Source organism: Mus caroli, chromosome 15 (genome assembly GCF_900094665.2).
Source record: "Mus caroli chromosome 15, CAROLI_EIJ_v1.1, whole genome shotgun sequence".
NCBI classification, from domain to species: domain Eukaryota; kingdom Metazoa; phylum Chordata; class Mammalia; order Rodentia; family Muridae; genus Mus; species Mus caroli.
Window position 1 is genome coordinate 96319602 of NC_034584.1, and position 15194 is coordinate 96334795.

General features: G+C 39.3%; 1 protein-coding gene across 14 annotated transcripts in view; it reads left to right on the top strand.

Annotated features, from left to right (window-relative positions):
* The window catches only part of Pcbp2 (poly(rC) binding protein 2), a 28080-nt gene that overhangs the window by 6902 nt on the left and 5984 nt on the right, over window positions 1-15194 (top strand). For 2 of the 14 annotated variants that reach the window (XM_021184217.2, XM_021184216.2), the window contains exons 6-14: window positions 1291-1422; window positions 5339-5467; window positions 6361-6435; window positions 8105-8197; window positions 9255-9296; window positions 10373-10445; window positions 10949-10987; window positions 11935-11987; window positions 12818-12987. In XM_021184217.2, the coding sequence (XP_021039876.1) occupies window positions 1291-1422; window positions 5339-5467; window positions 6361-6435; window positions 8105-8197; window positions 9255-9296; window positions 10373-10445; window positions 10949-10987; window positions 11935-11987; window positions 12818-12987 (806 nt within the window). Of the gene's footprint in view, window positions 1-1290; window positions 1423-5338; window positions 5468-6348; window positions 6436-8104; window positions 8198-9254; window positions 9297-10372; window positions 10446-10948; window positions 10988-11931; window positions 11988-12817; window positions 12988-15194 lie in introns of all 14 variants that reach the window. The other 12 variants (XM_021184212.2, XM_021184211.2, XM_021184224.1 and 9 more) reach the window with 9 other exon arrangements.

Consider the following 15194-nt stretch of genomic DNA (forward strand, 5'->3'; position numbering starts at 1 on the left):
TCACTTTGTAGACCAGGCTGGCCTCGAACTCAGAAATCCGCCTGCCTCTGCCTCCCAAGTGCTGGGATTAAAGGCGTGCGCCACCACGCCCGGCTGGAGGGTCTGATCTTATTTCCAATCCTTATTGCTTGCACAAGCTCTTTACACACTGAACCATCTCCTCAGTCCCTTGATTCTACTTTTAACATTTTTTGGTAATAGGGCCGGGTGGTGGCGGCGTATGCCTTTAATCCCAGCACTTGGGAGGCAGAGGCAGGTGGATTTCTGAGTTCGAGGCCAGCCTGGCCTACAGAGTGAGTTCCAGGATAGCCAGGGCTACACAGAAACCCTGTCTTGAAAAAAACCAAAAACCAAACAAAAAAAAATTTTTGGTAATAGGATTAGAATGTTTGGTTTCATGCATGCTAGACAAGTGCTTTACTAAGCTGTGTTTCTAAACCAAATGGAAGGAAGGTCAGAGTGTTAAAAGTGTTGCTTTTTTCCGTACCCTTGCTGTGAAGAAAAATAAGTTTATAGCTGCTTCTGAATTTCCTTTTTCTGGGGCTGGCGAGAAGGCTCAGTGGTTAAGAGCTCCGACTGCTCTTCCGAAGGTCCAGAGTTCAAATCCCAGCAACCACATGGTGGCTCACAACCACCCGTAATGAGATCTGATGCCCTCTTCTGGAGTATCTGAGGACAGCTACTGTGTACTTACATATAATAAAGAAAGAAAGAAAGAAATTCCTTTTTCTGTTTTGTGAGCAAAATTCCCAGTCCTGTTTTAGGCCAATAGTCCCCCCGGTTACCTTACGGCTGGTGGTTCCTGCTAGTCAGTGTGGCTCTCTTATTGGAAAAGGTGGTTGTAGTTCTGTGTCTAATGGCCTGTGTCTATACTGGCCTGTAACTGCAGATCTTTTTTTTCCTCGAGACAGGGTTGCTCTGTGTAGCCCTGGCTGTCCTGGAACTCACTTTGTAGACCAGGCTGGCCTCGAATTTAGAAATCAGCCTGCCTCTGCCTTCCAAATGCTGGGATTAAAGGCGTGGGCCACCAAGCCTGGCATAGATCTTTTTTTTTTTCTTCTCTTTGTGAGTGCTGAACTATAAGCAATGCTACCACATAGGGTGCAAACTGTGATCTTCACAGTTTGGTATGGTTATGGTACATGCATATCCAAGAGTAAGTGATTATTTTATGGAAGGCTTTCAAGTATATATATATATATATATACTTTTTTTTTCAAGTATATATATATATTGTGTGTGTATGCTATTTATCCTTTTGGTGTTCTAAGCAGTTTTCTTTCTTAACAGGACATAAGCAGCTCTATGACCAATAGTACAGCTGCCAGTAGACCCCCGGTTACCTTACGGCTGGTGGTTCCTGCTAGTCAGTGTGGCTCTCTTATTGGAAAAGGTGGTTGCAAGATCAAGGAAATAAGAGAGGTTGGTGTTTATTTGTTTTCAAATATCTCTTTGCTTTTTTTGCTTTTATTTTTAGCCTTGATTGGCCTGACTATGTAGACAAGGATCTCTATGAGAGCCACCTACCCTCTGCTTCCCGGTTTCCTGAATGTGTGCACCATTACACCCCATACCAAATTGTGTTACAGCTAGAAAAGGTTAGCATTTGATGTGAAGATTTAATTGGGGATTGATCGTAGTAGTATGCAGGTTTGTAATCTTAGGACATAAGAGACTTGAGAAGGGAAACTCCAAGGCCAGTTTACTGTGGGCAGTTTAAGAGACCATATCTGAAAAATACAAGCTGGATTAATACCAGCGTTTGGAGACAGGCAAGAAGGTCAGCTTGAGGTCAGAATGGCCTGTGCAGTAAATTCCAGGCCAGCCAGGGATATATGGTGAAAATCCCCTCCATTAAAAAACAAGAACAACAACAACAAAAAAGTGGGATTAAAAAGAATGTTCATATACTGTTGTACAGTAGTTTGCTTAGCATGTATGTGGCCCTAGGTTTAACCCCTAGTACTGCTTCCACAGGACACCTACCTCCCCTAATCATGATTAACATCCCATGAAGACTATAGTGTGGTGATATTGAAGTTAATTTTAAAAAATCATAAATTTTATTTTGTGGTATTCAGGATTGATATCTAAGGCCTCACAGATGCTAGGTGGATGTTCCTTTACTGACCTACATCCAGTACACTATTCTGTGTCCCCGTCCTCTGTTGCCCCCCACCCCCCTTTTAATTTTAAAGGTGAGGTCTTTGCTATGTTACTAGCCTATACTAGAACCTTATATACATTTACTAGTAATCTTGTCTCAGTCTCTCAAGTACCTAGCCTGGCTCAGTAATGTAAGAATATGAGTGTTACTTAGAATTTCATACGTTAATACAATCTCCCAGTTTTCATGACATATAGTTGCTGTTCTTTTTTTAGACAAGGCCTCACTGTTTAGCCATGGCTGGTCTGGAATTCAGAGATGTTTGGCTCTGTGTTTCTATTTAGTTCTCCCTTCCCATGTATGGTTTTTTTTTTTTTTTTGAAAAATTTTTAATTTTTTTAGTTTATTTAATTTTTCGAGGCAGGGTTACTCAGTGTATCCCTGTCTGTCCTGGAACTCACTTTGTAGACCAGGCTGGCTTTGAACTCTGCCTCCCAAGTGCTGGGATTAAAGGTGTGTGCCACCACTGCCTGGTTTATATGTTCTTTTTTTACTTTTGTTTGTTTGGTGTTTTTTTGTGTGTGGTGTCCACCCGCCCCCAGGTTATCCTCTAAAGCCCACAGGGATTCTCTTGTCTGTCTTCAAGTCTTAGGATCACAAATGCAAATGCCCTCCCCAGCTTTTTTCCGGTGTTCTTGGTTCTTGTGCTATAAGCATTTTATAGGCTGAGCCATCTTCCTTATGCCTTTCCCCATTACTTGTAATTACTTATAAGCACATGTGGCTGTGGGTTCACTGGCATCTAACTCTGGGTAGATTGGGTTTCAATGTTTTTACCTACTGAATCACTAAAATTTTTATTTATTTTTTTTTGGTAGATTTATTTGGTCGTCTATTTTGATTTTTTTTGAGACAGGGTTTCTCTGTAGCCCTGACTGTTCTGGATCTCACTCTGTAGACAGGCTAGCTTCGAACTTAAAGCATCCTGCCTCTGCCTTCTGAGTGCTGGGTTAAAGTCATGAGCCACTTGTAGATTTATTTGCATGTGCGTTGGGTTTTTGGAGCCCTTGGTGCTGGAGTTTTCATGTGTTGGGAGTGAACTTTTATGGGTGCTTGGAATTGAACTCAGGTTTTCTTCTTTTCTTTTCTCTTTTTTTTTTTAAAGAATTATATATAATGTGTATATATATATATATATATATATACATACACACATATACATACATACATACATACACACACACACACATCAGATTTCATTACAAATGCTTGTGAGCCACCATGTGATTGCTGGGAATTGGACTCAGGACCTCTGGAAGAACAATCAGTGCTCTTAACTGCAGAGCCACCATCTCTCAGCCCCTGAACTCAGGTTTTCTACAAGAACAATATATACTGTAAATCCAGAGCTATCTATAAGCCTAAAGGTTTTAATACCATTATTTTATTTGTAAGCTTTTAGTTAGTGTGTGTGTGTGTATGTATGTATGTATGTACCATATATGTGCCAATTATTAGTGGAATTCAGAAAAGAGATGGATCTCCTGGATGGTGTTATAGGTGGTTGTAAGCTCCATGTTGGTAGTAGGAACTAAATCCAGGTCCCTAGCAATAGCAACAAATGGTCTTAATCATTTTTCCAGCCCCTTAAAATAATTAAATTTTTCAGAGTAGGACTCACTGTGAAGCCTTTCTGCCTAGTACTCATTTTTGTAGACCAGCTGGTTGTGAGAATCTCCTTCCTCTGCGTCTTAAGTACTGGTAATTTAAGGAAGGTACAGCATGCATGCCTGAAACAATTTATTACATTGTGTGTGTGTGTGTGTGTGTGTGTGTGTGTATACACTTGCTTGGTCAGAACAACTTGCAGGTCTTGGTTCTCTCTTTCTACCATGTGAGTCCCCCATTGAATGAATGTAAGGTATTTTTACCTCTTGAGCTATCTTGCTGGCATTTTCCTAGATATGCTATTTCTTTTTTTTTTTTTTTTAAAGATTTATTTNTTTATTATATGTAAGTACACTGTAGCTGTCTTCAGACACTCCAGAAGAGGGCGCCAGATCTCGTTGCGGATGGTTGTGAGCCACCATGTGGTTGCTGGGATTTGAACTCTGGACCTTTGGAAGAGCAGTCGGGTGCTCTTACCCACTGAGCCATCTCACCAGCCCTTCTTTTTTTTTTAGACAGTCTCTATACTCCCACTCCCCCTTTTTTTCTTTGTACGATTTATTTACTTATTAATGTATATGAGTACACACACTGAAGCTGTTTTCAGACACACCAGAAGAGGGCATCAGATCCCATTACACATGGTTGTGAGCTACCATGTGGCTGCTGGGAATTGAACTCAGGATCTCTGGAAGAGCAGTCAGTGCTCTTAACCACTGAGCCATCTCTCATGACATTTTTCATGTCTAAATGAAATGTTATTAAATGATTCCAAAACTAGTTGGAATATTTTGAAGTCTTTTATACAGGATTGTTGTTTTGGTCCAGGAATATGTGTGTGTGGGTGTGGGGGACGGTAGCTTTAGTTAAGTTTATTATAGTCTCTCACTATGTCCCAGGCTGGTTACAAACATATTAGATAGTTTTCCTCTTTCACCTTTTCAGTGATGAGATTGTAAGTATAAACACCAGTGTAAGATTTTCTTTTGATGAATACTTGGTTGGAATGGTACCTGACAAAATATTTGCTCAATAAGAGAAAAATGAACGGGTGTTTTTTGTTTTGTTTTCTTTTTCTTTTTGGTTTGGTTTTTCGAGACAGGGTTTCTCTGTATAGCCCTGGCTGTCCTGGAACTCCCTCTGTAGACCAGGCTGGCCTCAAACTCAGAAATCAGCCTACCTCTGCCTCCTGAGTGCTGGGATTAAACGTGTGCACCACTACTACTTTGTGGAATGGGTGATATTAAGAGGATTTTGTTTGACCCACAAAGCTTTCATTACTCGGTAAGAGTAAATTGTATAGAAGTGACTTTTTTTCTGAGTGCAGGTTAAATGTAGGCTGTTACTCAGATTTATTCTTGTCTCTCAGAGGTATTGTATTTTTAACATTAATAAGCAGTAGTATCTGGAGTAAGGAAGAATGGGAAATGAGAAAGAAAGGGTGGAGATAAGGCTCTATTGAACTTGATTTTCTAAAGCTGGTATAGGAACGATTTGAAGAACAGGTTTTCTGAATTTTTTTTTTTTTTTTGTTTGTTTGTTTAATTTCCTTTTACCCTAAAGAGTACAGGGGCTCAGGTCCAGGTGGCAGGGGATATGCTCCCCAACTCAACTGAGCGGGCAATCACTATTGCTGGCATTCCGCAGTCCATCATTGAGTGTGTCAAACAGATCTGCGTGGTCATGTTGGAGGTAAGCCCTCAGGCTCATGCTGGAGGTGGGGGTGATTCTGGAGACAGGGGAACTGATCTATATTTAGTAAGACTAGAATTAGTTGAAGCTATTAAGAGGCTTATCAGTAGAGGTGTGGGTAAAATGGTTCCCTGAGTTCATACATTCTTTCTCCCAGTTTTGATGTATCTTATATCTTAGTCTGTGAGCAAAAATAGGATCTGTTAAAAAGCAGTTGTGTTGTAGTTCAGAATGTTCTAGTAGTGTGGGTAGAGTAAGATAGACTGTAAGGCTTGGGATTTTTGAAATGTTAGCTAACTTACCTTTTGAATTTCTTGACATTGATACATTCTCTATTTTTCATTTGAAGCAGGATATATTCAAAACAATAGTTATATCATAGGAAAAGTATCAATGATGGGATTTCTGAGTGAATTATGAAGTCCTATATATTCTGCAGCAAAAAAATTGATGGAAATTAGATCTTGAGTTATATGGAGTTGGCCCCATATGAATCATAAAGAAAAGAGATTTTTTTTTTGTCTTTGGACCATAAACATATCATTTGGGACTTTATGTCTTAATTAACAAAAATATGAGGTCCTAAAAATTACCACTTAAAGTATATCTACACATATTTTTTTGTGTGTGAGAATTAAATTTACTTTCAAGTGTGGAAATCAGGATTAAAATTATTTCAAAGCCTCTTTATTGAGAATTAGTATGAGCCACATAATCCATAACCTTCCTACTTATTTTTTAAAGACAAATAACTAATCATGTACAGCTTGATAAGTAAGGAACTGGAAAGAATAATTTTTATTTAACTGACCTGTGTGTGCTATAGCCACACAGCTGAAGCAGCTTTGAAACCTTATCTCTTTTTGTTTTTTTCCCCTCTGACTCTCTCCCAGTCCCCCCCGAAGGGCGTGACCATCCCGTACCGGCCCAAGCCCTCCAGTTCTCCAGTCATCTTTGCAGGTGGTCAGGTAAGAAAATCCTTACTGGTGGGCTAGAATGAACGAAGATTATATTATAAATATCAACTTTGCCAGCAGCACACCAAGCTACTTTGCATGCTTGCTGAAAACTTGTACTTTTGGCCATAGTTTGATTTGCTTTTAAGAAAATTTTGAATGCCAAGAACTTATTTTTAGCAGAAAAAGGAAGTTTTGTAGACACTCAGAGAAATTGGTGGTTTGGGTTAGAGTTACATTACTCCAGTGTCATTACCTCTCTCCCTGTATCAACCATCCCGTCTATGCTTTTGTATGTGTGGAATGATGGAGGTCTAAGTAATGATAGCAAAGGAGTTGGGCCTCTGGAAATTCTGGATGGTGGTTTCAAATGGCATGGGGACATGGGATCAGGTCCTTTATTTGAGTGTCCTACAAATTTTCCCTCCCTTTCACCTCACCTCCCCTACTCCTACCCTTTTATCCCCCAAAATCCAGTTTGTTGTTCCCCAGAGTCTTAACCTCATAAACACTGCTTTGAAACCCCATGGTGTAACTGAAATCAGCTGGAGTAAGAGGAGCATAGGATGCGGAGAACATACTGGGCTGTAGTGTGAGAACACCAGAGCATTCTCTCAATGCCTCGTTTACCTTTAACAGTTTATTCTAAAGTTAGAGTTGTGTGAGAAGATTGATAAATGTCATGATAATAGTGTATTTTCATTGTTAGTGTTTTCTCGAGTAATAATAGGTAAACCAGTTTTTAAAGTACTGAAATTCAGGTTAAAATAGTGACCTTTGTAACTAGGGCCTACCCTATTTAAAAACATCTATGCTTAACTAGTTATATTTATTTGTATTTTGTCTGAAAACCATTTAAGACGGGAAAGCATCAACTTGGAGTTAATTCCACATTTTATTGAAATATAATGAAAGTGAAGAAGTTTATGTCTTGCTGAGAGCTTTCACAAGTGGTCATATTGCAGTGTTATATACTGAGATGTGTTAGATCTTTGTTTTAGCATTAGCTTTGTTTTAACAGGTTTGTCAGAGCTGTCATAAGTATTGGGGCAAAAGAAGCAGCAGCTCAGTCATTGTAGACAGGAGGGTTAGCCTCAGGAGTCATCCTCTTCCCATGGAACTCTAGGTTCTTCAGTGCTGTGTCACCTACCAACCTCTGCACGACAGTCTGTCCTTCCTTATCTTCATTCCCCTCACTCCTCTCCCTTTGTACCTCTTTGCTTCCCACCCTCCCTCCCTCCCTTTATTCAGTTAACTGCCCTCTAAAAGCTTACAGCTTCTTCTATCAGTTGCCCTCTTATGGGTCATTCCCATGGACCTTTTTATAAATGGACCAGTTCATACAGTGTCCAGAGATGGACCTGTATCTTTTGTTGTAAAGTGGGCTCTGTAGGGGTTCACGTTAATCCTACAGTGACCAAGACCTGGCATCAGCTCTCTTACCTCACCCCTCACTTTTACTGAAAATAACCCAATTGTGCAGTGTCATCTGCCTCTAGGTAACTTTTTTTTTTTTTAATTCACTGATTACAGCTCGTTTCAAATCTGTGTTGTGAGCTCCTTTTTAAAGGAAACAAGAAAAAAAAATAAGCAACTTTTTTTTTTTTGGTGTGAATTTCATGCTGGTGACAAGGTGCCGGATTGACAGCCCTGGAGACTGAAATCCTCTATTTATCCACAGGACAGGTACAGCACAGGCAGCGACAGTGCGAGCTTTCCCCACACCACCCCGTCCATGTGCCTCAACCCTGACCTGGAGGGACCACCTCTAGAGGTGAGAGGGGATGTTCAGTCTCCAAGGCTCACTCAATCCTTCCGCCTCAGCCGAGACTGCCAACACACGGGGGGCGAGTGGCGCTGGTGATTTTTGTGCTGTGGACACCACCTGTCCACGGGGACCTGGACTGACCTCCCCACCTCATTTCACACAGGCCGCGTAGCCCACCAGATGGTAACACCAACTTTTTTTTTTTTTTTTTTTTTTTTTTTACTTTTTTTTGGTTGTTGTTCAATCCCTCTTTTCCCTCTCCCACTCTTCCCTTCCCATTTTCACCTTCCCACCCCAACCTGGGTGTGCTTTTGGGGGTAATGACCACTGCATTGTAATGTGAGAAACTTCACATTGTTTTAAGTAACCAGATACACCTTTCTCCCCATCCGTTCTTTTATTCCTTTCCTCCTTGCCCCTCTCCCCAACTCCTTCCTATTGCCCAAAAGACCAAGCTCCCTTTTTGGGAGAATCTGGTGTGGGGAGGAGGGCATAGTGGGAGCTGCAAGTACCTTTTATGCAGGTGGGTGGGCAAAACCAGGATATAGCAAATTGACACCCCACCCCCCACCCCATTGCTTCTGTGGTCAGGTCCCTAGTGTTAGAGACCTAGCTAGCTTCTAGTGCACTTAAGTTCATAGGCAATGTTTGAATACATGCCATGCAGGTTTGTCTAGATGCAAATCATTTATATTAGTATGATTACTATCTTATTGAATATATAGGGTACGGGGGATTGGTCAGTCAAGACATTGCTTTACTTTCATTTTCCACATTTTCTTGTTAAAAATCAAATATGTATATTTTGCCTTAATTAAAGAGAATTTGTATATCCTTAGAGGATCCCTGGAATAAAGTTAATACTGTATTTGGGGCTCAAAGAAGGCCAGCTCAGTTCTGACCATTGTGAGATTTCATCTACTGCCTCAGTCCCTGGCCTCCCTTTCTCTAGTTCAACTCTGGCTTCCTGGCTAGTTGAAAACTTGTCTTCCTCCCCCATTCCCCCCATTGGGTTGCTGTCCATGACTGGTTTTTAATAGGAACTGTTTTCCTCCTTTTGTAGGCCTATACCATTCAAGGACAGTATGCCATTCCACAGCCAGATGTAAGTTTTGATTTCATTTGTTTTGAAAAACTCCCTCCATCCAAAATTATCTGAATCTTTTCTCCTTAGGCAGGAGTAAGTTGGGTCTTCAACTTTTGTGGTGGTGTTGTGGCTTAAAAGGTGAACCACACAGTGTCAGTGTGTTAGCCCTTGAGTGTGAAACCCCTAGAAATTATGTATCCATGGTATGTGACTAATATCTTGGCACAATTCAAACTGTCAGTGAAGTGTGCTGCCCTTAAGTAATTTCTTTGGGTAAGTGGGAGGATGGAGCCTTTAGGTGCTGAAGGTTTATTTATATAAGTAAGGTTAGAAAACTGATTATTGAACCTCAATTCAAACTTTACTAACAACTTCTTACTTTAAAAGTACTAGTATTTTGTCCATTTTTTTTTTCTTGCACGCCTCTTTCATTTGTACTAATCCTTTCAGGTGCCAAGCATTAGACTTTGAAAGTTGGGTTTGGTTCTTGGTTAGTGGAAGCCCCTAGGAGAGGTGTGAAGTAGACCGGTTAAGGATTATTTTATCAACAGTTAGGACAATTATCTATGTGTATTACACATAAGATGATTGGAAAAATATTTGTTGGGGACTAAGCCCAGTTTGGTTTCTTGTTAAGCTTCTCTCCTTGCAGTCTCCCTGTCCCCCTCAACTCCTTCCCTTTTCCCAGTACTAGTAGAACCCTGCATGGTGTGTCTTCCCTAGCACCACTGCACAGTTTGTTTATCTAGCCTGTCTGCTTGTCCCTGGGGCAACCGTTGGCAATGGCTGCATATACCTCCATTAAACAGTCCACAGGGGATAGTTGTTGGGCTGCTATTACTGCTTTCTTTTTCACATATCCAAATGCATCATCTCTTGTATACTGATATCCTTTCTATTTCTAACTTTTACCTGTCATATTCTGCCTGTCCTCTGGATTGTACTGTAAGCCCCATTCTTATCCTATGTTATACTTGGAATAGTAGACTCAACTTTGGGAATCAGGGGCCATGTGCATTTTCACATCTTGAGTGTGCTTGAGTTCTGACTAGGTTACCCTTCTAATGCTGATCTCTCCTGTTTCCTTCATGCAGTTGACCAAGCTGCACCAGTTGGCAATGCAACAGTCTCATTTTCCCATGACCCATGGCAACACCGGATTCAGTGGTATGGATAACTCAGTGTTATTTCTGTAAGGTGTAGCACAAGATAGAGGCCAGTCCCAAGGTCTCAGCTTGTCAACTGTTTAAAACAAAATTCATTACCATCCAGCATCTGCTGGTTTAAACTTGACCTACTATGGCTAAAGGAGGTAATGTGTTTGTTAATGTGAATTTCATTTGGGGTGAGTTAATTATAAAAGAGTAAAAATCCCTGGAAGGTTTGGGGTGAGATCAGGGGATGCTTGTCAGGAGAAGGGTAGGCTGCTATTTCTTGTGACCCATCTTGATAGTGGCCACCTTGATCTGATTAGCATCCCCTTTTTCCCCACCAGGTATTCACAAGACTTGGGTAGAGACAATCCATTTGTTCCAAATTGTGTAGTGTATTTTTGTTTGTTTTGTTTTGTTTTTGGGACTTTTTTTTTTTTAATTTTATATATAAGGAATAACTTGTCCGATAGGGTTAGAATGAGACCACCAAACTCATTTTCACTTGTATCTTAACAGGCATTGAATCCAGCTCTCCAGAGGTGAAAGGCTATTGGGGTAATGATTAAAAAAAAAAATCTGTAGTATTCTACTGTTATATTAATAAACTGGTGGGAGTCTTGTTTCACTGCCCATAAACCATACCAGCAACATGCACATATGGCAGAGAGGAGCTGAGAGAGCAAAGGGGTGGGCCTGGTGCCCCTTAGGGTCCCTTGATGGATCTGGCCAACCACCTTCTAAAAATGTAGTTGAGAGCAGGACTAGAAAGAATGGTTAAGGGTTAGCCAGCCAGAATGGCCTAGTCCTGGTGTTCTTATGAATGGTAGGGGTGTTTGTGATGGGATTGGTTTTGTTTTTTTTCTTTCTTTCTTCCTTTCTTTCTTTTTTTCTTTGGAAAACAAAACAAAAGCCAGAATAATTAGAGCAAAGAACAGAATAAATATGGAGAAATAAATTCCCTTCAAACAGATTGCTATTTTATCTATTTGGTCTTTTAAGTCTAGTTTGTGGGGATAGAGGTGGAGGGTGTTAACTCTGGTAGAGGTATAAATGAAAGCAATTCTGCCTGCCAAGAGTTCATGATACCCAGTAACAAGAGTAAAATTGGCACTGATTTTAGTGAGCATTGGACAAAATAAAATCAGAACATAACAGTAATCTTAATCAGAAAAGGGATAGATGTACAGAAGCATTTGATGTTTAGATTTTGCTCCTGTTTAAGAATATTACACTCTCTTGCCCCTTTTATCTCTGTACATACTAGTCTGGGCTTTGCAGGAAATGGCATGAAATCAGCTATTCTGATTGTACAGAAGAGTCTTTCTCCAGCATTACTTTTCATACCCGCCCATCTTTCCTACTTGGAGGCTTCAGAGTTAGTGATGAACCCCAACAGCCAATGCTGGGTTTCCATTTTATTTTCTTCTGTTAGTTTAATTTGCAGATCACTGATTCTGAATGCTGTGCATTAAATTTTCTTGCTCTTTTCTGTCTTTTAGCAGGTTTGGATGCATCTGCTCAAACTACTTCTCATGAACTCACCATTCCAAATGATGTAAGTATAATTAAACTATGTTAGAAGTCTGAAGAAAACCTTACTAGAGAGAATTGATAAAATTAACTGTATTAGCAGTTTTCAAAGGTAGAAACCTCTTCCTATCCTGTAGAAATTCTTACTTTTCTCTTAAAGCATCTGGAACTTGGGTTGTGATGAATGCCTTTAATTTCAGGACTCTGAGTTCAAGTCAGCTTGAAAAATATATAGTGAGACCCTGTTTCCCCAAAAGAACATCAGAATTTAACTCTGCTTTTGGAGAAGTTATTCTAGATTGATAGTATATCTGCCCTTTCTACAAGTGGGGCTGTTTATTAGAATAAAATTATAATAAAGTCAGTGTCTCAGTTAAGCCATAGTTAACATGTTACGGAATTATTACTCTTTAGTACTAGATAATGCAAATGTAATCTGAAGCGCAAAAACAAATTTGAAATTCTTGTCAGTATCATAAGGTAATGGTGGAAGGATGATTTCACACATTTTTGACACCCCAACAGCGAAGGCATAGTTGTTGATTTATTTGTAGCTATCTCACTTGATTTCAATATTGCTCTGGTTAATTTGTCATGGAGTGGAGGCTACATTGTGGGGATAGAAACAAAAGCTAATTCTTGGGATGAGAAACTGGCTTGGAGTTTGCCTTGATTTGTAGTTAATCAGGCATTGAAGTGGGACCTTCAGGTTTTAAAATTCAAGGTTTTAATAGAGTATACCAAAAAGATTGTAGAGTGCAAATTTAGGTACAAATTGTAGAAATTGGTAAATAGTATTCTTATTTGTGTAGCTGTGCAACTCTTAATTTGTTTTTGTTTTGTTTGTTTCTCAAGTTGATTGGCTGCATAATCGGGCGTCAAGGCGCCAAAATCAATGAGATCCGTCAGATGTCTGGGGCGCAGATCAAAATTGCAAACCCAGTGGAAGGATCTACCGATCGGCAGGTTACCATCACTGGATCTGCTGCCAGCATTAGCCTGGCTCAGTATCTAATCAATGTCAGGTAAGTTTGACCAATCTCTTTACTGTGTCACATAACAGGGAGGGAGAGGGTTGCCATATAACAAGTGTGGGTTTTTTATTTCCCCGTAAGTTCTGCTTTTTTTCTGTCTTTAATGAAGCAGAGAAAACAAGCAGATTGGAGTAAGTTTTCATGGGGTTGTTTTTGGAAAGTGGAAATATATGCCTGTGCTGAATAGGACAGAGCTCTAGTAATAACAGGCTCACTGAAACACACTTGGGTTGTGCTTGTTTTCACACATCATGTAGAGAGATCATTTCATTTTTGAATTTGGAGTTCAAAGCACCTTGAATTTTTAAGGATAATGAGATATCTAAGTAGCTTCTTAGAAATAGCTGTCATCATTTATTCTGCAGACATTTTTCAAATGACAAGTATGTTCTGTTGTTTGTGAGAAAATGAAGCCGACTTAGGAGAAGTGCTCCAGATGCATTCGTAGTTTTTATCCCATTGTTCACCCTATTCTCATACTTCATAAATGACCTCCTTGGGTTTTATTTCCCTATATTTAGGTTCTGTTGCTATACTCTCAGTTGTAGGACAATTTTATATAATCAAATGTGCATCCTACTGGATGTTTGTTATATTTATTCTCTTCCACGTAAAATTAATCTCTTCCAAAAAAATTAAGAGTTCCTGAATCTAAGGAAAGGTTTTAGGGATATGAAGCCTATATTCATGTTATACATGTGCTTATGTATTTATACCAGACTCTCTTACCCCTAGTTGTAAACATTGTCAATATGCCAGTGGTGGTCTTTTGTATTTGTATTTCTGTGCCTTGAGCTAATGCTGTAAAAAGGATGATAAAGCCCAGCAGTGGTGGCACATGCCTTTGAATCCCCATCATATGGGAGGCAGAGATAGGTGGACCTCTATAATTTGAGGTCAGGTTAGTCTAGAGTGAGATCCAAGACAACCAAGGCTACACAGAGAAACCCTGTCATGAAAGGAAAAATAACAACAAAAAAGTTAAATCTATACATAACTTTGTTTTATTGCTACGTTGTTTTTAATATTGAATTAAATAATAGTAATTTTATACAGAGCCTATTAGTAAAAAACTTATTTCTAGTTCACATGGGAGGTAAGTTTTATGTGGCAAAAATGCTAGCAATTGTTACCTTCAGCTTTTGGTAAGCTTATATTAAATGAGATAGCTAAAATTACAATTTTAAATTTGACTTTGGTGTTATAATAAGTTAGTGTCTACATTGTAAGGTGACAGAGCTTCATTATTTGAAGAAACTGCAGAATTGCTTTAATTAAACAGCTGAGTGAAACTATGCAAACATTGGATTTGGATCAGAACTTTTTAAAGCCTTATCACCAGTACCAGAAGATGCACAAATATGCTTTTTATCTTTTCTATTTGGCTGAGATTGAATGAGAAAAACAAACTGGTTTTATTATTCTCATTATTGGCTTCAAAGCATTCTTCTGTACTCCTAACCTTTCCTCACAGGGCTCTGTCTTTGTGGTTCATTGCTGTGACAATTCCTTAATGGACTGAACTGGCTCTGAGCAAGCTAAATAGAGTTATAAAGAGCTTTTCTGCCCTTGGAAGTAGGCTTCTGCAGCACTCCGCAAATGCCCGTAACTCTACGGACTATATGTAGCCAATTTTAGGAATGGGAACACATTATTTTTGCTTTTTAGACACAAAAGTTGGTAGTACTTGATTATTTTCAACTCTAGGAATGGTCAGTTAAAATAGAGAGGCTACTTCTCACCAGAAAAGCTTCCCTAGATCTTATCTACACTTGTTTTTAGCATTTTTCCTCGACAATGCTACATTCTTTGTAGTCTTTGTGACCTACTTTGTACTTCCTTTGCCTTCCATTTAATATTTTGGTTCATTTGCCATGCAGATGTAACTAGCTAAATATTAGCTACAGGAAAATTGTGTTAGGCATATAGGGTGATTCACATCAGTTGCACTGAGGAGGTTGAGGCAAGAGGCTCCAGTTCTAAGCTAACCTGGGTTACATAGCCTGTCTCTTAAGCAGGTTTTTTTTTTGTTTGTTTGTTTTGTTTTTGTTTTTTGTTTTTTTAAATAATTATAGTTTAACATGGTTTTGAATCTGAAAACTGATAATTTGGTTTATGAAAGAATTTTTGTTTATGTTTTTAAACATTGTTGGGGGCTAGATTTAGAGTTCGTTGTTTTTTTTTTTTTTTTTTTTTTT